A 23,399-nucleotide genomic window follows, 5' to 3' on the forward strand; every position below is an offset into this window, starting at 1 on the left:
TTTGAATTTCAGATAACGAATACTTTTTTTTTAGTATAAGTATGTCCCATGGAATATTCACGACATGTTTGTGCTAAAAAGTATTCGTTGCTTATCTGAAATTCAAACGTAACTGGGCGTCCTGTAGTTTATCTAGCACCCCTACTTGGAGTGCAGGGGTTTCCCGAAGCGCCTGGCTTCCTCCCAGCAGGTGCTCAGCATCTGTGTAATTGTTATAGCGAAACCCAAACCAGCCCTGCAGCTTCCACAGCTGCACCCGTAGCGGGGCGAGGCCACGCGACCGGGACAGACAGACACCCTGGTTGGAGACCGTCGCTCGAGACTGGCGAAAGGGTCCGCACCCGGGAGGCAGCTCCACCCTGTGGGCTTTCTGGACTCTTCGATAGGTTTCGTCATCCCCCCAGCCCCCGACCACCCACCCTACCCTCCATCCCGTGACCGGTCGTCACGGGCCGGGGGAGGAGCTGCCCGGCTCTTCGATCCCTGCCTGCCATTGGCAGGGCCTTCCATCCATCAAGTTAGGCTCCGCCCACGAGGCTGACGTTTCCCAGGCTTCGTCTCTTCCGCAGGCCGCGGCGTAGCTGGCGATTGGTGGAGAAGGCTGCAGCCGTCCCAGAGGAGGCGAAGACGGGGCGGACTCAGGGAGTCAGGGCGAGCCCGAGCTCGTCGGCCTCTCGTGCTGCGGTGGTCTCTCGCGTCCCGCCGGTCCGCTCCGTGTCGCCCTGCACTGCTGCGGCCGCTGCGGAACCATGGCTGTGCTCGTCGTGCTCTTGTCCTTCTTGGTGGCGGGTGAGGTCCCGGGCCGCGGGACTCGGGGGTGGCCGCGGGTGGGCAGATGCCGCAGTGCGGGCAGCTGGCGATGGCCTCGCCCCAGCCGCCTCCTTCTCCGCCTTCTCTCCGGGCCGGCCTGTGGCGGCGCGGCCTGGCGGGCTTGCTGGGGCCGGGCGGGGCTGGGCTGCGTGGGGGCACCTGAGCCGGCCTCCACCCTCTGCCTCTTCAAGAAAGGCGCGTCCGCCTGTCTTGCTCCAGCCTCTTCCGGCTCAGGAGGCGCTTCGGAGGACGGGGATGCATTTCTCAGTCAACTGTTGAACCGCAGCCCTCTGCGAAGAAGCAAAGGCAGACTTATCAGCTGCCATCAGCTGCTGCTTTTCTTTGCATTTTTCTGGTGTCTTCATTTCTAGCGGTTGTCGTCAGTAATTGGTGAAATCTCCCCACTCCCCCCAGTGTTTCAGGATACGGAAGTTGGAGGTGGAGTAATTGTTTTTGTATGATTATTTCTCAAGGAGAATTTAAAGTTCCTCTCAGTAGTTTGCAGTAGTTTCCAATTTTAAGGATTTGGAAACTAAGATGTGAGTCACGTTCTTAGGGTCACATGTCAAATAAGTGGTAGTTTTCTCCGTGGAACCTAGGTTCCCTAGCATTCAACAAGGGGAATGCAAGTCAGCTCATAATTGGCCTCTTACCGTGCATCATGTAATTCGGTTAATTTTACACCAATCCTTAGAAGAGGATATTACCGTCGTTTTACAGAGTGGTCAAGCCTAGATAAATTACCCAAACAGCACACAAGTAGTAAGCCGCAGAGCTGGAATTGAACCCAGATCAGCTGGTTCCAAAGCCTGGGCCTTTCCCATTATACGTGTCGTGGCACAGGTGTGAGAATGTGGGAATGATGGGGGCTGGGACTGGGGGCACGGTGGTAAACAAGAGGCCGAGTTTAGAACAGTTTGGAGGAATGGGTCCCTGTTCCCCAGTGTGTCGATTCAAAACCTAGACGTTAAAAATCTGTAGGACGCCTGTGCCGCTGCTCTGTGAGGTGCTGAGATGCCCCACTTTGGGAATGGTGGTTTAATTCTACATGAAGGTATAGACCTTTGATGTTTTTGAAATCTGCAGGTTTTCTCCATCCCTGGAGGTGCCCAGTGTTGTGTGTTGATGATAGTTACACTTACTTTAATGACCCCCAAATTTCAAGGTTGTATTGTACCTTTCGTCTCTGGCTCTGTCAAGGTCGTTCTGATCTATCTACTCAATTTCTTTGGGGGAATTTTTTAAGTTTTTAAATTCAGTTTTTGAAATTTAAAGATCTTCCCTTTGATACTGTGATTTAACTGAACATGTCGCTGAAATTCCATGTTTTAATGTTATGATTGATATTATTTTGATTCACTGAGGTTTAGGGGTTTTTGTTAGGTTTTGGTCTGAGGCAAAATAATTGCTTCTGTATATGGTTTGAACCTGCTTTCCTAACTATAATAGTCTAGTTCATACAGATCAAGAATCTGATCCTGTCAGCTTCTGCGCTGCATGGTCTTGTCAGATGAGGTTAAATTACTATTTTCCACAATGACTAAATGTGATTTAATGGAAAACATCTTTAAGAGATCTGACTTCTCTATTTGAGAAAAAATATATATAAGTCCTTTAAAATGGTGTTACCAAACCAGAGACCAGGGGAAGGGATCTAGGGTTATGAATACCAGGTCATGAGGAGTATTTGAAAAAAATTCAGATGTTTAGCTTGGAGAGAAAAGGCCAAGGGTGAACACATGGAATTTGAAGGGATGTCATGTTGAAGAGGGATTCAGTTTGGTCACTGATGCCCCAGAGGTCAAAAGTAGGACCTGCTTATTTTTTCACTTGTTGATTCCATCCCCATTCATAGATGACACAGCATAGTATGGTGGGAGTTCCCAAAGAGGGGAAGGATTCCTAACCTCTCTCCCAGACTGGGGAGGCTGGGGGAAATTTCCCTAGGCAGGGTGCCTCACAGGCAAATGTGTGAAAGGTTGGGGTGGGAAGAAAAGGCATTTTTGACAGAACAGTATGTGTAAAAGCACAGAGGTGTGAGAGCAAAAGAGCGAATAGTTTGGTGGAGCTGAAACGTATAGGGGTTAAGTTGGGGAGATCCCAGAAGGAAGGGTGGTGAAGTGCTTTGGGTGTTACATTTTGGATTTTGTTTCAAAGGCTCCGGGCATCGAGTGAAGGTGGTTGAGCTTAAGGGTGAATGTTCAGATCTGTAGTTTGAAAAGATGCTGGGAAGGCTGGATCCGAGAGTGGCATGACCGGTCATAAGGCGGCCAGTTCTGTCAAGCCTCAGGAGGGCCTGAAGTGGGGAGGGCCTGATGCAGACCCTGGACATGGAAGGGAAAGGGTTGTGAGATAAGAAGAAGAACAAAAGATGGACAGAATTCATTGGTTGATTAGCTGTGGTGCTGAGGAAGGATTTAAAGATGACTAATTCGAGCAGCTGCGTGGAAGGTGGTGTCATCCTTTGATACAGAGAATGTAGGAGGCGTGTATGGAAAAATGGTGAATTCAGTTCTGAACCTGTTGAGTTTGAAGGACCCATGGGACTTAGAAGGAACTGCTCAGCTGACTGTGGGGTATGTAGGCCTAAGGCTCAAGGGAAATCTAGGCTGAATATAAAAATCTGGGAGCCATTAGTGTGTTTTTGGTGTTTGCAGCTCAGCCAGGGGGAGACTCCATTGTAGAACAGTGTAGAATAGAAAGCAGTGAGGGTCAGGAATGGAGCTGCAGATCTCCAAAGTGGAGTGTGCCCAGTGATATTGGGATGCCAGAAGAATGTACTGGAAATTCCATTTGTCTCTCATTTTCTCTCTCTCTTTTTTTTTTATAGTAATGGTCAGATATTTTTGTAGAATGTCCTTCAATTTGGGCTTGTCTGCTATTTTCTCATGATTAAATTGGGAAGAATACTAAGTTGTCTCATCCTTTTAAAAAATTTCTATTTTGTGTGTTCTGTAATATATTATGAATATATATTTTATACTACAAATATATACTCTATAAGTAAATATATGTATATTGGGAATACTTTCAAACTTTATACTGAAAGGGTTGAAATCTCAAAAGTTTGGACGTCACTGCTTTAAAGGATGGGAAGGGGAAGAAACTGAGGAGAAAAGCAGCCAGAGGGATTGGAAGGAAAACCAGGGGCCCGGGCTTATGGAGGCCAAGGCAGGAGAGTTTCAAGGAAGGAGTTGTCAGTATCAGCTGCTTTGGGAAGTTACATAAATTGAGGGCTGAAAATTGTCTTTGGGATTTGGTGAGTCATTTCAGTGGCATGGTGGGGTCAGAAGCTGTGGGTTAGGTAGCAAACAGGAGATGAAGAAGTAGCAGAGCCAGTGATGGCTGACAACTCCTCCAGGATTCTTCGTCTGAAGGGAAGCAGAGGTAGGTGGAGGCTGGTAGGACCAAAGGAAGGGTTTTGTGGTTTGGATTTTAGAATGGGAGCACCCTACGCGTATTTTTATGCTGAAGCGAAAGAGCCAGTTGAGAGGGGAAACGGCTAGTGCAACATGTGGCTTCATTCATTCACTCAACAAGTATCTATTGAGCACCGGTGTGCCAGGCACCGTTTTCAGCCCTGGGGATACTGTGTGAACAAGACAGACTGAAACCCCTGCCCTCGTGGAGCTCTTTTGTACAGGGCCAGCTTCGTATGCCCCAAACCATATAGTCACCTAACTCTTGATACATCGTCTGTTCCAGAATAGAGACTTAATAAACCCTGAATGAATAATTCAGTAGGTGAATGAATGAAGGTCCCTTGAAGGCTGAACCATGGGATATTTTCAACCGGAGGAGGGACATCCCTGCCAGCACCTGGAGGGAGAGGAGATAAGGATAGGGGCTTGTGCAGATAAACTTGTGATGGGGAGAGGAAGCAGGAAGCTGGAGGAATTCCTGTGCTTTCTCTTGAAGCTGGAGATGAGGGTATCTGGTGAGACCGAGTTGGGAGTGATAAAAGTGGAAGTTGAGAGAAGTTGGGAAGCCAACTTCTTAAACTTTTTAAAGGATTAGAATGTTGGGACAATGGAGATGATTGCTGACAAACGTAGTGCTGAGGTGGCATCCCCATTCACTGGTCATATTCAGGTAGAGGATGGGTGACCTTCTTTCAGGTATCCCGGAGATGCCTGCGTGAAGCAGCAGTTTCTCAGTATAGGAGTCTTTGTAAGGTTTTCTGAAGCTCTAGGCTCCTGAAGGACTGTTGTACAGGTGTGGAAGTGGATTCTAACTATAAAGTTGAGGCAAAGTAATTTAGTAGAGCTCTGCTGGGGTCGAGTGAGCAGGGCTGCATCTCAAACAAGGCAGTCTCCAGATCCAGATATTGTTCTTTAAGTGTGTATGGTATTCAGAAAGTATGCCTTCCTTGCCGCCCCATTTTCCTTAGAGTTTGCAGTTAACTACTACTTCAGCGAACCAAGATGTCTATCATTTACAAACTGCCATTCCATCCTGCTAATTTTTTTTTGTCTGCCTTCGGGTAGAGCAGTTTGGAAATTCCTGCTCTAGTGGCTGTGCTGAATGAAACTCTTCATGTTGTATCAGCACCATCCTGAGGCCTTTTATTTACTGTCAATACTGCAACACCAAAACATTTACTGTTGCTTCCAATGTTATTCCCATAGCCTGTAAGCAGTACTTTCTTTAGGTCAAGAGAGTAACAGTGATGCTTTATTAAAGTCTAATTTTCCTGTACTAGGCATGACCAAGATTTGTTTTGGACTTGGAACTAATCTTTTCATAGGAACTCAGAAGTTTCCATTAGTTACTTGTCCTTGTGTAATCTAGACATCATTGGGTTAACTCACGATGGGTGAAGATGCAAGATACCTCATCCTTAGCCTTGGAGGGCCTATAACATAGTCCCTTTATTCTCATTCTCACCTCTTAATCCCAGGCCCCATACCCCTAGACTAGCTGACTTTATTACTACAGAATACCTTTTCTCAGCCTCTTGATATGTGCATTGGAAATACTGTGTCCTGGACTTTGTTTCTAGAGTCTGAAGTATTTTACATTCTGACTGGTAAGGTGGACCCCCCATTTGACAGTACTCATTTCACTAGCTTTGCCTGTGGGACATAAGGGAAGCTATGATCTATCCTAAGATATACTAACCTGCTGAAGTTTTGGCATGATATACTAGTAATTTTATGAATTTGCATTTTCAAGAGGATTGACGGTAGAAATATTTGTTTATTTATTTATGGCTGTGTTGGGTCTTCGTGGCTATGCGCGGGCTTTCTCTAGTTGACGTGAGCGGGGTCTACTCTTCGTTGTGGTGTGTGGGCTTCTCATTGCAGTGGCTTCTCTTGTTGCGGAGCACGGGCTCTAGGCACGACGGCTCCAGCAGTTGTGGCACGTGGGCTCAGTAGTTGCGGCTTGTGGGCTCTAGAGCGCAGGCTGAGTCGTTCCGCGGCATGTGGGATCTTCCTGGACCAGGGCTCGAACCCGTGTCTCCTGCATTGGCAGGCGGATTCCTAACCACTGAGCCATCAGGGAAGCCCTTGATGGTAGAAATAATTTAGAGATTTCAAGTTTCTTTTCTTCCTTTCTGGTCTGGGCCAAGGTTTTGGTTTTTGTTCTTTAAAAATGTGGAGAAATGCTGCTGATTTCTAATTCTTGCCAAATTGCCACATGCCCCTGTTTAAGGGCCATCTGTAGGAAGGCACCTAGATCGTTAGGAGAATCTTGTTTCATAGTTGTAACTGTGTTACAGCAGAATGTATGGACTTAAGTTCTTACAGTGATACTTTGAAAAAGAATTTGTTGATGTTTAGGTTTTAGCATTTTGTCCAATCAAAATTTAGTATGCTAAAGTCAATGGAGAATGGGAAAGTATGTATTATATTTAATAATTTTCAATGTGGGTGCAAAAGATTTATGATGGTGATCATTTATTAATCTGTTTTCCTTTCAGGTGTCTTAGGGAACGAGTTCAGTATATTAAGATCACCAGGGTCTGTTGTTTTCCGGGATGGAAATTGGCCCATACCAGGAGAGCGAATCCCAGACGTGGCTGCATTGTCCATGGGCTTCTCTGTGAAAGAAGTATGTGTATTTTAAAAAAATATTTGGAGCTGCTTCTGAAAGCATTTTTGTTGATTTCTGCTAATAGGCCAGGAAAGCAACGGGCCAACATAGGTCCAGATTACAAAAGTAAAAAGCTTATTTGTAGTCAGGGAGATTCTGGATAAGTGTTCCAAGCTCGATTATGAAAACAAATCATTATAAAACATTAACCATGTAATCGTTTATTCATAGTAGTGACGTTCTTTGTTATATAAGAGAATGCATCTGTCCTACTATTAATAGGATGTATAATTTTATTGTGTTTTTCCAGTACACATGATAGACTTGTGTCTTGGTTCAGGCTGCTATTACAAAGTACCATAGACTGGGTGCTTTATAAACATTTATTTCTCACAGTTCTAGGGGCTGGAAGTCTGCGATCAGGGTGCCAGCATGGTAGGGTTCTGGTGAAGGCCCTCTCTGGGTTGCAGACTGCCAGCTTCTTGTTGTATCCTCACATGGTGGAGAGAGCCGGAGAGAGCCCTCTGGGGTCCCCTCTATAAGGCGCTGTAATCTCATTCATGAGGATTCCATCTTCCTAGTGTAGTTACCTCCCTAAGGCCCCTCCTCCTAATACTGTCATACTGGAGGGATTAGGATTTTGCAATATGAATTTTGAGGAGACACATACATTCAGTCCATTGCAATTTTTTATGAATGATAAAATGTATATGCATCTTACCTGAGTTTAGGAAAATAGTGTGGTCAGTAGCCATAACCTTTTGTTATAACTGGCTGCTTACATGATTGTTGCATAGGGGGCCTAGGTCCAGTCAGTATGAGACATCTTATAAAGCTCAGGGCTGGAAGAAAGGAGATGGAGTTTGCTGTATCTTCGTATCTCCTCCCACTTTAAACTTTGGTGCTTTTGAGGTGGTCTCTAGATATCATCAATCACTCAAAGGAACATTCTTCCTAGGTCCTGAGTGTCCTTGAAACCAGAAGCAATGCATGGGAACTGCCTCTCTGCTGGGCCTTTGGGTGGAGCCCCTGCATTCCTTGCATGAACCTGATGGGTTGTTTACATTTAAGGATGAAATTTATACCTAGTTCTTTACAAACTTAATTTTGACTACAAATGGCTGTCAAAGTAACCTTTAGAAACAATTATTAATAAACTACTATGAGTTACTTTCAGCAGGAATTTTATTTATAAAGCACTTAGTCTAAAGAGAATGTTGTAATGGTAGCCTTGCTGTGTCACTGTGAAAGAGAAAAATGATGCTGTAGGTAAGGGCAAAGAATGATGTGAGGGAAGAAAATGTCCATGGTTATATGGAAAAGAGAATGTTTTGTAATCTGGAATTTGAAAAGTACCTACATTTGGTTTATTTGCCTGCTTTTTTCCACAGAAGGTTTGAGATGACTTATTATTAAGACTTTATTGTTTCAAGTCTGTAGAAGTTTAAGAAAATGAAGAAGGTAGAAATCAGCATCCTCAATTAGGAGATTGCAACTACTGCTTTAAATAAGACATTTGCTGTCCCTGTGAGTTTTCATTGCCAGTGTCATCCCAGTACCCCTTAATTCTGCTTGTTAGATGTTATTAGGGAAATGGTTTCCTGAGTTGATAATTGGCACAGTTTCACACTTTTCAATGTGTAGGACCTTTCTTGGCCGGGACTCGCAGTGGGTAACCTATTCCACCGTCCTCGGGCTACCATTATGGTGATGGTGAAGGGAGTGGACAAGCTTGCTCTACCCCCAGGCAGTGTCATTTCGTACCCTTTGGAAAATGTGAGTATTTATTATAAAGAATTAAAGGGACGCATTTAAAATTTTGTCTTGTCAGCTGTCATTATGGATTGTGTTCTAAGCACTCGTCTTTTTTTTTTAATGCACTGATAGTTTTGGGTTTTTTGTTTTTATTTATTTATTTTTTATTAGTTTCTGCTTTATAACAAAGTGAATCAGTTATACATATACATCTGTTCCCATATCTCTTCCCTCTTGCGTCTCCCTCCCTCCCACACTCCCTATTCCACCCCTCCAGGCGGTCACAAAGCACCGAGCTGATAGTTTTTTTTAAAATTATATGATGGTTGTAAATTTATTGAGACTTGGCTGTTTGCCATGGGTGAGAATACTTTCTAAGGTAACAGGTAGAGAAATTGGCCCACTCTCAGAATAGTCAGAGGCTCAAAAAAGAGAAACCAGTTGAGGGTGTAACCTGCTGACATTTTCTAGGGCATTATTTTGTCACCTTCCCTTCAGAATTTTATCATTTTTGTGTAAGAAAGAGACTGGAAGCAATTTTGCTAGCTCACTTATCCCTTCACTGGCCTTTCAGGCAGTATGGCTGACTGAGCTGTTGTGAGAGGCCCTCCTTCTACTGTAAGCATATAGAAGTCACCAAACATCTTTACATGTATCACTAAACTTGAAAGCAAGCAAGGGGTACACACAGGTGCCAGATATGAATATGAATTCAAAAGCCACAGTGGTGAGCAGGAGCTGAAGGTGAAATTCTGTTCCCTACAGAAAGCCTGGGGCTATAAAATGCTGTCTTGTTCTTGAAAGGAGGAGTATAAAAACCCCAGCTGCCCCAGGGCTACCGTGAAGGAGCTGGGTTGCCACCCTTAGCTGTGGGGCCCAAAGAGCCCCCCTAAGAGAAATCGGAACTATGGGCTTGTGCTGTGCAGAGTCACATGCTCCAAATTCACACAATCCACCCCACACAGACACCTCCCCAGCCCAGGGGTCCTTCAGTAAAAAAGAATTGAAGAGGAGTTGAATTTACCAAACACTTGAAGGATAAAAATGCCATGAGAAAGTCAGCAGGTGCAACAAACAGAATTCATCCCCCTAGAACTACTACAGATAACAGACCAGCCTCAAAAAGAGATTTAAAAATACATATATTAAAATTGTGAAAGAGTTAAAGGAAGGGATAGAAACCAGAGGCAGTTAAAAGATATTTTTGATACGTGGTGCTTTCATTTTCACTTAAAAATATTTTGTAATTTATACTGATTTCTTTAACCCATGAGTTATTTAGAAGTGTTGTAACATATGGGTTCTTTCAAAATAATTTTTTATTTTTTAAATTTTTCAGTTTCTCATTTCACTGCATTGTAACACTGGTCTATATGATGCTGATTTTGGTGGTGGTGGGGGGTTCACACTTTTCCTGTGGTCTAGTATAGATTATCTCCAAGCACACATGACATGCTTACAGAAATGACCATGTACTAGGCCACAAGGCAAATCTCAATGGATAATAACCAGTATCATATAAACCACCCTCTCTGACCACAATGCAGTTAAATCTGAATACAATAACAAAATGATACCTTAAAAAATGCTTGGAAATGGTAGAAACAAACACAAGATACGACTCCTCAGGTTTAGAGCACACTGAGGTAGGCTAAAGCCAAATCAACACCTAAATATAGTGAAATTGAAGAACTGTCAAGGATGCTAATAATCTTCCCAGAGAGAAAAGACACTGTCATGACAAAGGAATGAGAGTAAAATGGTAGCAGATTTCTCATCATTGCCATTAGGGACCAGAAATGCAAGAAAGGAAAAGCAGGAATTGCATAGTATGAAGCTAGGCTGAGAATATTGTTTAAGTAGTTATAATAAAATGATACAGAAATGAAAATTATAACTATTGGGAGGGTGGAGAGATAGAGTGCTTGTAAGGGGATAGGGCTGTGGTTGGTAATGTGGGAGAGCTAGATCCTCATTTTCTACAATGGGCGATAAATACATAATGCCTAAAATTGAAAAATCAAGATGGAGTAGTATAAACATTATTTAGAGGTGGTGGTAAAAAGAAAAGGAAACAAAGGATTTGAAGGTGAGTGCTATAAATAGGTACTAAGGATGTAATGTTCAATCAGCATGACTGTAGTTAACACTGCTGTGTGACACATATGAAAGTTGTCAAGAGGGTAAATTCTAAGTTATCACAAGGAAAAAAATTTTCTTTTTTGCTTTCTCTTTTTTTGTATCTATATGAGATGATGGATGTTCACTAAACTTATTGCAGTAATCGTTTCACAGTATATGTAAGTCAAACCATCATGTTGTATACCTTAAAACTTACACAGTGATGTATGTTAATGGTATCTCAATAAAACTGGAAAAATTAACTTGAAGTCAGGAAGAAAAAAGATGGGGGAGGAAAGAAAGTACCTCATAGAAATAGGAAATGGGTGGGCAAACTTATCTTCCATAGAAAGTCTTAGAGAATTGTCTCTTTAAACCGCATGTATATATAACTCTTAAAAATTAATTTTTAAAAAGCCAACAAGAAAAGATAGCTGGAATAGACACAGTCCTAAATAATTCATTGGTTGAGGAGAAAATTATGGTGGAAGTGTTGAAATTATTTGGAACTGAATATCACAAATGTGCCATATATTTAAAAAATTGTGGGGTACAGCTAAAGTGGTAAGAAGAGGGAAAATTTATAACCCTACATGCACGTTAGATAATTTAAAAGATTGGAAATTAATGAGTTAAAGAAACCAGAAGAATTTCAGAGTAAATGGAAGGAAGGGAACAATAAAAATGAAAGACGTGAAAAAGATACTTTTAGTCTTTGCAAAGATTATTAAGTAGCTTGTTGTGTGATTTCTGTGAAAATCACTGTAGAAGATCTCTTTTAAAAACGTATATATGGGACGTCCCTGGCGGTCCAGTGGTTAAGACGCCGCGCTTCCACTGCAGGGGGCACAGGTTCCATCCCTGGTCAGGGAACTAAGATCCCATATGCCACGCAGCACAGCCAAAAAATAAAAATAAAGTATATTAAAAATCCAATATGCCATTAAGATTTTCATTAGCCTACAATCCAAAACTAAACATTTTAAAACAGACTAGCCTCATTTTACAGGAGTGGAAGCTGTGAAAGAGGTCATGTTATTGCTTGACCCTGACTGACCGCTTCTAATCCTTTTACTGGCAGTAGGTGGAAAGATATAAAGCTCCGAGGGAAAAATCCACCCCCCCCAAAAAAAAAGCCTTAGAATTACACTTAAAGCTTCTGTTTGATTAGCTAGCTGTTATCATTAGATTTTCAAGTCCTGTAGATACAGAATTTCCATTTTTCCCAGGACAAACATGCATCCTTATAATGTAGTAGAAGAAAACAATCATGGGATTTGAAGCATGACCTTTTTTCCTTTTTGAGTATAGCAGTCTATATAATTTTTTCTTTTCCTTCACAGTTTGGCGCTCACCTGACTCAGTAGCTTCTCCAATTTGATTGCTAGGGACACGTTACCTTTAATCTTCAACTTTCCTGCTGTGTGTGCCACTGAGGTGAAATGAGGCTGGAGAGTTTGTGTTACATGTTCTCATGTTCCTTGCAAAGCCCAAGGAAGTGAAGTGCGTGCTTGCAGGAGGAGGAGCGCGTGTGGCTGGCTCGGGGAGCTGGTAACAGGATGCTGGAACTCTCCCCCTTCTGCACTTACTCATTAACTTATTTTAAGAGAATTTGGGGAAGAGTTAATATGCATCTTGTGTAAGAGTAAAAATAGATTACACTTCATGTTTATTAATCACATTTATTTCTGCCTGGCCCACATTAACGAGCTACTTATACACATGAACCTTTTAATAGTAAAGGGAATTACTGGGGAAAAAAATCACTGTATGAAATCTCCATTAAAACAAAAACATTACTACTGTTCTGCTTGTTGTAATAATATTGAGAATAAAATAAGTTTTTGAGGGGAAAATTACCATAATTTGTTTTAAAAAATAATGGGGGGCAAAAACAGGTCTATGGGAGTAGAAGTCAGAATTTTGGTTACCCTTGGGGGTGGAGGGAGTGGGTAGAGAGGCTTGTAGGGTGCTGATGTTTTGTTTTGCTCTGGTTGGGTTATATGAGCATATCTATTTGTATATATTCCTTGAGCTGTTACTCCAAGATTTGTGCACCATATTATATGTATGTTTCACTTTAATAATAAATTCACAGAAGAAAGTACATTTTATCACAATTAGCTATTTCAGTTTATTAATATCATGTGTTCCCAAGATAAATTTCACATTCAGAATTCTTGTGACATACTTTATGCCTTGCCTAAGAGTCTTCAGTCTATCTGAAGACCAAACCCTACATCTTACTAAACATTTTTAAAATTTTGAAATGAAAAATGAGGTCTTTCAATTATATTCAAGTCTTCAGATTCCTTTGACCTCTTAAATGCAAGTTAATACATTATTGTAGAATATACATTAATTGTAGCACATTTTATCAGTATTGAAACCAGATGTATTCCTGCCTAAAATACCTGAATGACCACCAGAAAATGGTCGTTTGTGCAAGGTAGTGTTTTGTCCTTCATTTTGCACGTTTTTTTCTCATATAGGCACATTTGGGGAGACAAACTCATTGGCCCACTAGGGGGCTGTTTAATCTTTTGTGCCCTCAAAAGGACTCTACGTTTGGATATGATTTAGGTCTTTTGAATTTCCATAGAAAATGCTGGTACTTTTTTTTTTAAGGCTCCTTTTTTAATACTATGTGAATGATTTTTCTTCCCATTTTGGTTCAGATAATAATTAAGATCTCACTATTAAATTTCAGGCAGTTCCTTTTAGTCTTGACAGCGTTGCAAATTCCATTCACTCCTTATTTTCTGAAGAAACTCCTGTAGTTTTACAGTTGGCTCCCAGTGAGGAAGTAAGTGTGATACAGTTTTTATTTTAAATGCTTTAAAAAATAAGCTTTCTTTATTTAATGAAAATTTAAAATTTCATGAAAAATGCTGACAGACCTCTGTATATTGGAATTAATCTGTAGAATGTAACAAAATTTTGGATTCTTGCAGAGAGTGTACATGGTGGGGAAGGCAAACTCGGTTTTTGAAGATCTCTCAGTAACACTAAGACAGCTCCGCAATCGACTGTTTCAAGAAAACTCTGTTCTCAGTTCACTTCCCCTCAATTCTCTGAGTAGGAACAATGAAGTAAGTAGTACAGTTATTGAATGAATAAATGAATATCATTAGTAATTTCCCATTTCTTATGCTCCTGACTTTACAGCAAACTTGAAATTTTAGAAAATGAGAAGTTTTGCAAGTTTATTGCTTGGAGTAGATTCTTTTTTCCTATAGTGTAATTTTTAAAAAATGAATCTCATGAATGAATTGACTCTTTGTGAGCTGATCTGTAGTAATAAATAGCACTACATTCTAGCGCAAGGGTTGCCACCATGACAGGCCAGAAATCACAGTAACTAGTTGGTAGTTGGTAGAGCTGTGTGGACCTGGTAATGTGGGAGCCATTATTCACTGCCACTTTTGATGTGTTGCCTCATTTTTCTAATTCATTCTTTTTTTTTTTTTTTTTTTTTTTTTTTAAAGAAATGAAATCCTTTATTTATTTATTTTTGCTGTGTTGGGTCTTCGTTTCTGTGCGAGGGCTTTCTCTAGTTGTGGCAAGCGGGGGCCACTCTTCATCGCGGTGCGGGGGCCTCTCACTATCGCGGCCTCTCTTGTTGAGGAGCACAGGCTCCAGACGCGCAGGCTCAGTAGTTGTGGCTCACGGGCCTAGTTGCTCCGCGGCATGTGGGATCCTCCCAGACCAGGGCTCGAACCCGTGTCCCCTGCATTGGCAGGCAGATTCTCAACCACTGCGCCACCAGGGAAGCCCCTCTAATTCATTCTTGACTGTACAGTGGAGGGCACCATCCTTACTTTTGACTCCTGTATGTCAGCTTCACCACCTGTTCATGCACCCTCTTAACCACATGGCATGCCACCTTTGTGGTAGCCTCCCTCCTTCACCTACTCTGGATGACCAGGACCACCATCTTTTATTCTTCAAGGGATGTGAGCAAAGTAGGCTATTGGCAGGACCTCATTGAAGTGTGCCAGAATATTCTGATGCCCTGAGGGAAAACCAGTTTAGAGTTTAGATGCTTTATCACAGCTTTATCAAAAATAAAACTATTGGGCTTCCCTGGTGGCACAGTGGTTGAGAGTCTGCCTGCCGATGCAGGGGACATGGGTTCGTGCCCCGGTCCGGGAAGATCCCACATGCCGCGGAGCGGCTGGGCCCGTGAGCCATGGCCGCTGAGTCTGTGCGTCTGGAGCCTGTGCTCCGCAACGGGAGAGGCCACAGCAGTGAGAGGCCCGCGTACCGCAAAAATAAATAAAATAAAATAAAATAAAATAATGCTCATTTCTTTCTGCTCTCTGCAGGTTGATCTGCTTTTTCTTTCTGAACTGCAAGTGCTACATGATATTTCAAGTCTGGTAAGTAGGCTTCTCTAATTTTTCAGTTCCATTTATTCTGGTTCCAGAAGACATTTCTAGAGAGTCCTTGAATGATAGTGAAACCAGTCAAAAAGTTTAAGTATGTGCCCTAGATTTATGATTCCATGAAAGTTGAGAAATCAGTGGTGGTGTTGGGAATTTTGAACTCATCTCATGTTAACAAATTACTTTGCATTTCTACCTTTAGGAGGGATAGTAAGTATTAATATATCTTCCAAGAACACAGGCTTAGGAGTAAGGCCACCCTGGCTGTGGACCTGACCTGTTGATTTCTTGTCAGACATTAAAACTTAAAACAGTTTGGACTAATCAGTTGACCAAGTCAGGAAGGGAATATATATGCCTGTAGTGTATTCTCTTTTTTTTTTTTGGTGAATGACTTTTTAAAAAAAAACCTCCTATGATGAAATAGAAAATCTTACCTGTGTGCTGTCTTCTGAAGTTGTTGCCCGAACTCTCAGTGGGGTTGGTTTGGGGAGTGTGGAAGTGTAGTGCTGGTGGTGTGGGAGGTGTCTGCTCTGTGAGCACTGATGGCTCGTCTCTCCTGGGATCAATCTGGTCCAACCATCTGTTCTCATACACTGGCCCATATCTGAGGGTTTTTTTTGTTTGTTTTGTTTTTTTGTGGTACGTGGGCCTCTCACTGTTGTGGCCTCTCCCATTGCGGAGCAAAGGCTCCGAACGCGCAGGCTCAGCAGCCGTGGCTCACGGGCCTAGCCGCTCCGCGGCATGTGGGATCCTCCCAGATTGGGGCACGAACCCGTGTCCCCTGCATCGGCAGGTGGACTCTCAACCACTGCGCCACCAGGGAAGCCCCATCTGAGGTTTTTAAACTAAGAAATTTTTAAAAGAGCTTTTATTATAACTGCTCCTAAAAATGAGATTTGTGTTGGATTTATCAGAAACTCCCATTTAAACCAGTTCTGTTGGCCACCGTTCTAGACTATTGTGATACCCTGGGGTGCTTCTGCCTAGTTTAGTTAGGTGTAAAACTCCAACTGGCTGTGTTTGACAATACTTCATCTATTTCCTTTTGTTTGTTTGTTCTCCTAAGTTGTCTCGACATAAACATCTAGCCAAGGATCATTCTCCTGATTTATACTCACTGGAGCTGGCAGGTTTGGACGAAATTGGGAAACGTTACGGGGAAGACTCTGAACAATTTAGAGATGCTTCTAAGATCCTTGTTGATGCTCTACAAAAGGTAAACCATCAATGGGGTGTGAGCAGTTAGAGCATTTGACTTTTAGCCTCCTACTGGGAAAAATCTGCTTAGTGAAATACTATTGATTGAAGTCTTTTACTCCCCTTCTTTGAGGGCCCTCTAATTTCAGTGACCGAGGATGGAGTAGGTCACAGGTGTATGTTGGGATGTCTGTCTTTTTTTTTTTTGGCCTTGCCGAGCGGCTTGGCTTGCAGGATCTTAGTTCCTCAACCAGGGATTGAACCCGGGCCCCGGCAGTGAAAGTGCCAAGTCCTAACCACTGGACCACCAGGGAAATCCCAGGGATGTCTCTCTTTCTAATGCTGGCATAGGCAGCATAGGAAATGATCAATAACTCTAGCACAGTACTTTTTTCTTTTCTTTTTGGCATGGTAAAATATATCTAACATAAATTTACCATTTAACCATTTCTAAGTATACAGCTCTGTGGCACTAAGTACATTCACATTGTTGGGCAACTGTACCACCATCCATCGCCAGAACTTTCAGCTTCCCTGAAACTCTGTCCCTGTTAATCCCTATGAAATAATCGAAGGAGAACACTTAGCACAGTACCAGACATTCAGCAGATACTAGTAAATGCTAGTTTTCTTCTGCCCTTGACGTTATTCACCTGCAGCTCTTCAGTGAGGCTTCATGGTTAAATCTTTGTAGATGTTTGCGATCAACCAGAGACAACAAAGATTTCATTTTTCCTACTTCCCTGCCCCCAATTTATACACCAACAAATTCAGTGACTCCTTCTTTCTGGAAGTAATTTTATTTTGAACGTTTATACGTTGACTCTTAACACTTTACTGAATATTTAAACCTTTAAGACTTGCCTATTTTAAGACACAGTGTATTTCATGAGCCAGTAGGTAATTGTATTTGTTCTTGTAGGTGCACAGAAGCTTTACAAAAATTTTAAATAAGTATGTGTCTTGAGATTCATAGTAATGTCAGTAACTCTTCAGTTTGCAGATGACATGTACAATCTCTACGGTGGGAATGCAGTGGTAGAGTTAGTGACTGTCAGATCGTTCGACACATCCCTTGCGAGGAAGACTAGGACTATCCTTGAGGCAAAACAAGCGGTGAGTACGTTTTCAGATCCTGCTTTAAAATTGTAAAATTAACTCTAAAAAACCCACGAAATCCTGTATCACTTGTGGGCAGTATGAAGGAGCAGTCAGTAAATCTGAAAAAACAATTAAAACGTAGGTTTCTTATTCACATAGGTATGTGTGTTTTGCCAGTGATGCTCAGTTCTTTGGGGGTTGTAATCAGATAATGCAAGACTTTGTTAGGGATGCGAGACTTTGTTAGGGATAAAAGCAAGGCTTTGTTAGGGATAAAAGCAAATGTGTCAGAGCCCATAAGATAATTCAAATATGGGTATTACAAGGAGACCTCAGAAGTTAACATGAGGGAGTGGTGTGGCGCTCTCTTGTGGAGTCTGCTTTTCTCAGAGGTACATTGTCTTTGTGGTACAGTCTCCCATTTTCCGGCTACGTACACTCTTTATAATAGTTTTTTGACCTGGATCTTGCCTTGATTTTTAAGCATTTAGAGGATGATAGGCAAGGGTGCCAGCCCTAGTAAAACAAGTGCGTGTGCGCGCACGGCCAAGAACATTACTTACAGCTGGCTTCATCTCTCGGATTCCCAGCTGGCTTCATCTCTTGGATTCCCAGTCGTTTATGGACACTCTCCTTTGGGTCCATTTTGCAGCCCGCACTCTCCTCAGTTTTACCAGTCGCTGTGTGGGACTTAGAATGAGATGCTCAAAAGTAATGTGTTCAAGATAATCTAGATGTGACTGGTTTGAGATTGTTTCATCCTAAACAGGAGTGGAAGGACCTCTGTTTAAGACAGCATGGCGGGCTAGACAAACCGAAAATTTTTTCGACTACAGAGCATCTAGAAATAGTGGATAAAAAGTAAACACCCTCTTGAGTGCACAGTTTAACTCTCAAAAAAGTAAGGGAAACTCTTAAGGAGCAACTAAAGAAAGGGAACTGGAGAACTGTGTTAGGCTGCCCTGGGAACATTTCCAGTTGGGTTACCGAGCAACTGGCTCTCTGTGGGGAGTTGGAACTGACGCCTCCCCGTGAAGCTGGGACCCTGAAAGGGCCGTGCCCGCAGTGAGAGGGCAGACTAGAAAACAGCCTGCCTGCCAGCAGAAGGGGACAGGAAGGCAGCTTGGGGGCTGTGCAGTCGGGGTATGTGCTGGGGGTGGAATGTCTCCTAGGGAATCCTTAACCACAGGGCCACCTTCGTGTGGGTTTGAGGCTCAAATATATACTACCCGCAAGTTCTAGGAAGCCCCAGGCCAAGAAATTGACACAAACCTCAGCCCCAGGCTGGTAAGACCCGTGGCCTCCAGCGGAAGCAAATGTAAAACCTCCCTGGCAGGACACACCTTCTGCACACAGCATACAAAGTATGTAACGTAATACTAGTTAAAGAATTTAAAAAATTTAACGTTAGAGAATACTTGTTCTTCTGAAGCTCCCTCTTGTCTTATTCCGTTACCCTCCCCATCTAGAGGTAATTGCTCTCCTTAATATTACGTTAACCATTCCCTGGCTTTTCTTTACAGTTTTAATACATAGGTATTTATCCTTAAATAATGTTTGGTTTTGTCTGTAATTGAATTTTCTAGAATCATACTATATGTGTTTTTCTCTGCACAAAGGCTCAGTATTGTTTTTAAGAGCCACACAAGTTGATAAATACAGCAGTAAAATGACCTGAACTACTCTATGTTCCACTGGGCTGTGCCACAATTATCCATCCCGTTGATGGATGTCCTTGCACATGTCTTGGTACACATCTAGAAGTGTGTTCCCCAGGTCATGAACTGGCTGGATCACAGTATACTCACACTGTCAAGTTTATCAGTGCTGCAAGCAGTTGGAGCACTATATATACTTCCACCAACAGTGTGCTAACCTTCTCTGTGAAGGCTCCCCCTTCTTGGTTTCTCCTAATATAAAAGGAGCTCTTATGCCACTTATTAATATAGTTTGTTAGATAAATGAATCGTAGCTAGCAAATTGGGATAATTTCCTGACTTAACATTCTTCCCTCTTGATTTTCTTTTCTTTATTGTAGAAGGACCCATCAAGTACCTATAACCTCGCATATAAGTATAATTTTGAATATCCAGTGGTTTTCAACCTGATACTTTGGATAATGATCGCCTTGGCCTTGGCTGTGATTATCACCTCTTACAATATTTGGAACATGGATCCTGGATATGATAGCATCATTTATAGGATGACAAACCAGAAGATTCGAATGGATTGACCTTACCTTATGCCAACTTAGAAAAGGGGTTTGGAAATCGGCTGTTTTCGTTATAGTAAATCTTTTAGTGTAAAGTAGATAGTGTGAATTTATAAAAAAGCAGATTTGTGTTCTCTATTTTGTGTGCCTGTGATGATGTTCTTTTAGAGTGAATTATAGTATTGATGTGAGTTGATTTGTGTGATATAGGTTCCATAATATGCTCAAATACTATGATTAATATAATTTCATTGATATAACCATTTAATATAATAAATTTCATTCCATTTAATATTTGGAAACATGCACTGAAATAAATGTAAAACAAACATTTAGGACAGTTTGTGTTACTTATGTTGGGAAAATGCACTGAATTTGAAATGCTTAACTTACTTACATGGGAAAGGTGAAAGTAATAATAGGACTGTTATATACTATGAACATGAACGTCTTAATGTAAATATCTCTGAAACGAGTAAAGGTTTTTAACTTCAAGCAGCTCTAAACTACGTATGTGCTTATATAGTAACTTAGATTTGGACTTCCATCTGGTTGACAGACTATAGCTGTTTTTTAACCTCTTCTGAAAGTTTGGTGATCCGAATGGTCAGGTGTGGATATTAAAGATACTACATTGATCTAAGAAGGAACTAGCTTTGTGGAGTTATAGACGCTTGTAATTATAGACACAAAAACATCTGGGGGACATCTTAGGGCATGATTTCAGTAATCTTTCCCCTTTTGTAAGTAAGTTACTCTGGTCGTTCTATAGAATGCTAAGTGGAAGTAGATGCTCCCTACTTTTCATGTGGACCAATGTCTATAGAGTGGCAAATAAAGTTAATAATGATTCCAAATTTGTGCCATTTCAATATTAAATCTATTTTATATTGTAAAAACCTAAATGAAAAGGGTTTTAATCTAATCAAAATTGGCTGTTTTGTTACACAAACTGTTTTATTATTATTTTTTACATTTGTTTATTCTCACTGCCTCCTGAGATTCATTACCAATATGAGGAAGACATTTCAATTACTATGCTTGTTACTGAATTTATACAGAATATGTGATAAATTCACACTTAGACTTCAGGTAGGGAAGGCTTAAATTTCCTTCATAAAGGTGAATATACAACTAATTGATTAGAGTATGAAGAACTAATAAGGTAAAGGCTTAAGGGATACAGTTTTAAATTCGTATAGCTTATTACCCAATTAGAATTTTAAAATTCATGATTATGTAGCTAAGTTACTTTAGTAAGAGTTGTGCTGCCCTGCCCCTGGGAACCCTACTTAGGTTTAGTATTAGCTGTGTCTGCCTCTTCTTTGCAAAGAACATCAAATCATTTCTAAATAACATGTTTGAGAAGACAAAGTCTATTTAGCTGTGTTATCTACCACTACCGCCGGATACCGTTGACAGTTACAGTGTCTTCCACGGAGTGGAGGAAATTTTTGTCTTCTTTTTGCCTCTCGTTGGACTATAAATAGTGAAGCCGATAACTCCACAGGAAAGAAAAACTAATGGTCCTAAGATCACTCAAGTGTTCTCCTCCACCACTACCCCCTGCCAAGTTTATGAGGGTGAGGGCATTTTCAGCAACCTAGCCCGGAAACACTCTGACCCCCACGGAACCCAACAGGGCCTATGTCTGGGGAACAGGGATCTATAACACTGCAGAGCAGTTAAAATTCATTTTTCTTTCACAAGTTTCTTATATAAATATTGCCACAGAAGTTAGATTGTTATGATGAAATATGAAGTAAACCAGTGCCTTTGTAATTTAAAACTGATGAGACTAAGTTCTAGGAGAAGAAAAAAAATTAATAACATGACAGCACTAATCCTTACAGGGTAAATGGCATCAGCACCCTTCCATCTATGGTAGGCAGAAAGCAATTAATTAAAATAAATGTTCTGCCAAGATTATTATACCTGTTGCTGATGATTTGCTCTTAAATTAAGTCTAATTCATTCAGGAATATAAATCATGATGTCAAGATTTGTGTGAGAGGCAGGAAAGTCAGGCTCATGGCAGACTATTCCACTGACACTGAAAGAGAAAACCCAGTCACTTTATATCTAATCAGTGGACTATTCCAGGTTTATAAAATATCTGAGACTCTACATGTGATAGATGCTGCTTATGGCCTAATTCTGTTAATAGTAGAAAATTGATTTTTTACTTTCTTTGGCTGTCTTTTGTGAAGGAATGCTATCCTGAATCCATTTTCACTAGTACCAAATAATATGGAAGCCATAAACTTACTTTTTAATGGGTGATCAACCAACAATTTCCAAAACATGCAGTGGCATCAGGCCTTCCAACCTTGGCTTCAGGTAGGTTTCTTTCCAGCCTTTTCATGACAGAGTGACTATGCAGTGGTTTCCTGGAAAAATAAGGAGTTGTCAGAAAAAGGCATTAGTTTAAGAAGCACTGTGACTGAAATAAAGATGAATTCAGTTATCCGATTCACCACTTATTAGCTGAACAATCTTGGGCAAATCCCTTAATCCTCTCTGAATCAAAGTTTTTCATCTATATAATGGGGATGGTAATACTCCAGGTTTGTGAAAGTCAGCATTCAGTGGGATAACATGCTCAAAGGTTTGTGAATGCTTAATATAAACTATAATAATAGTACCAAATTCAAGGAACTCTGCTTGGGCCCATCACTGTACCACTGATATGTACTGGCTAGTTTCTTGGTTGCAAATAATAGGAACAAACTTTGGTTAGTAAATTATGTCCGTTGTCCTACTCTCGTGACCTTTTACTGGACCCAGATGCAGTTCAGGAGCGCATTTCGCATTTAGTTGTCCTGTCTCCTTAGTCTCAGTTCCCCGACCAGGGATTGGACCAGGGATTGAACCCGGGGCCCCAGCAAGTGAAAGTGCCGTGTCCTAACCACTGGACCACTGCTTCACTTTTGAAAAAGTAATGGCCAGTGATTTTACAGAATGTCTCTCTATAAAATTGTTGGTTTGATAATGTCTCTCTATAAAATTGTTGGTTTGAAATTTGCTCATGATGTCAGGAGGCACATGATCTCAATGTCTAATCTTTGGTGACATTAACTTTTTTAAAAACTCTAATCCAAGAAATAAGAGAAAATTTAAATCTACATATTGAAATGGCCCACCATGTACTTCAGGAAATTGACATTAATCTATCAACTCTGAGTCCTATCTTATTAAAATTTTAGACTTTTAAGACAAAAGATCTTCAGGGCTTCCAGGCACAAGGTCAAATTACCTATATGAATAAGAAAATTTGCCTAGCATCAGACTTCTCATGTGTAATATGCAAAGTACTGCGAGGGTGGAACAGCATTTTCAAGAAACCCAAGGAAAGAACATACAAGCCCAGAATGTTATATCTCAAACCATGGCTATAGAAACCAAGTTTCAATTTTGAACCACTCTTAAAAGACACAAAAATAGACAAATGACATCTTTCTGAATAGAAAAATGTGTATCAGTCGGTGTGCTCCAGAGAATATATGAAAAATACACATACACACACATATATACATGCACATTTATTTTAAGGAGCTAGTTCATGTGATTGTGGGCACAGGCCAGCAGGCTGAAAACTCAAGCCTGTATTTCTATGCTAGACTTGAGGCAGAATTCCTTTTTATAAGAACAGTCATATTGGACTAAGGGCCCACCCTTAGTACTGGGCCCACTCCAGTATGACCTCATCTTAACTAATTACATCTGCAACGACCCTATTTCCAAATGAGGTCACATTGTGTGGTACCAGGGGTTAG

The 23,399-nt window shown here is 41.3% G+C and overlaps 1 protein-coding gene across 2 annotated transcripts; it reads left to right on the forward strand.

Annotated features, from left to right (window-relative positions):
* Positions 1-749: 749 nt before the first annotated feature.
* On the forward strand, positions 750-20,480 carry ATP6AP2 (ATPase H+ transporting accessory protein 2; the record flags this gene model as incomplete). Of its 2 annotated transcripts, none has more annotated exons than XM_079727305.1 (9): positions 750-789; positions 6,734-6,864; positions 8,491-8,622; positions 13,433-13,528; positions 13,677-13,814; positions 15,051-15,104; positions 16,180-16,329; positions 17,307-17,426; positions 19,450-20,480. In XM_079727305.1, 9 exons carry the CDS (start codon positions 750-752, stop codon positions 19,642-19,644), a joined length of 1,056 nt encoding a protein of 351 aa, XP_079583431.1. In that variant the 3' UTR covers positions 19,645-20,480. The 2 variants fall into 2 exon arrangements, with proteins under 2 accessions (XP_079583431.1, XP_079583432.1); XM_079727306.1 differs by having other exon boundaries at positions 19,453-20,480.
* Positions 20,481-23,399: the final 2,919 nt, after the last annotated feature.

Source organism: Hyperoodon ampullatus (genome assembly GCF_949752795.1).
Source record: "Hyperoodon ampullatus genome assembly, chromosome: X".
Lineage (NCBI taxonomy): Eukaryota > Metazoa > Chordata > Mammalia > Artiodactyla > Ziphiidae > Hyperoodon > Hyperoodon ampullatus.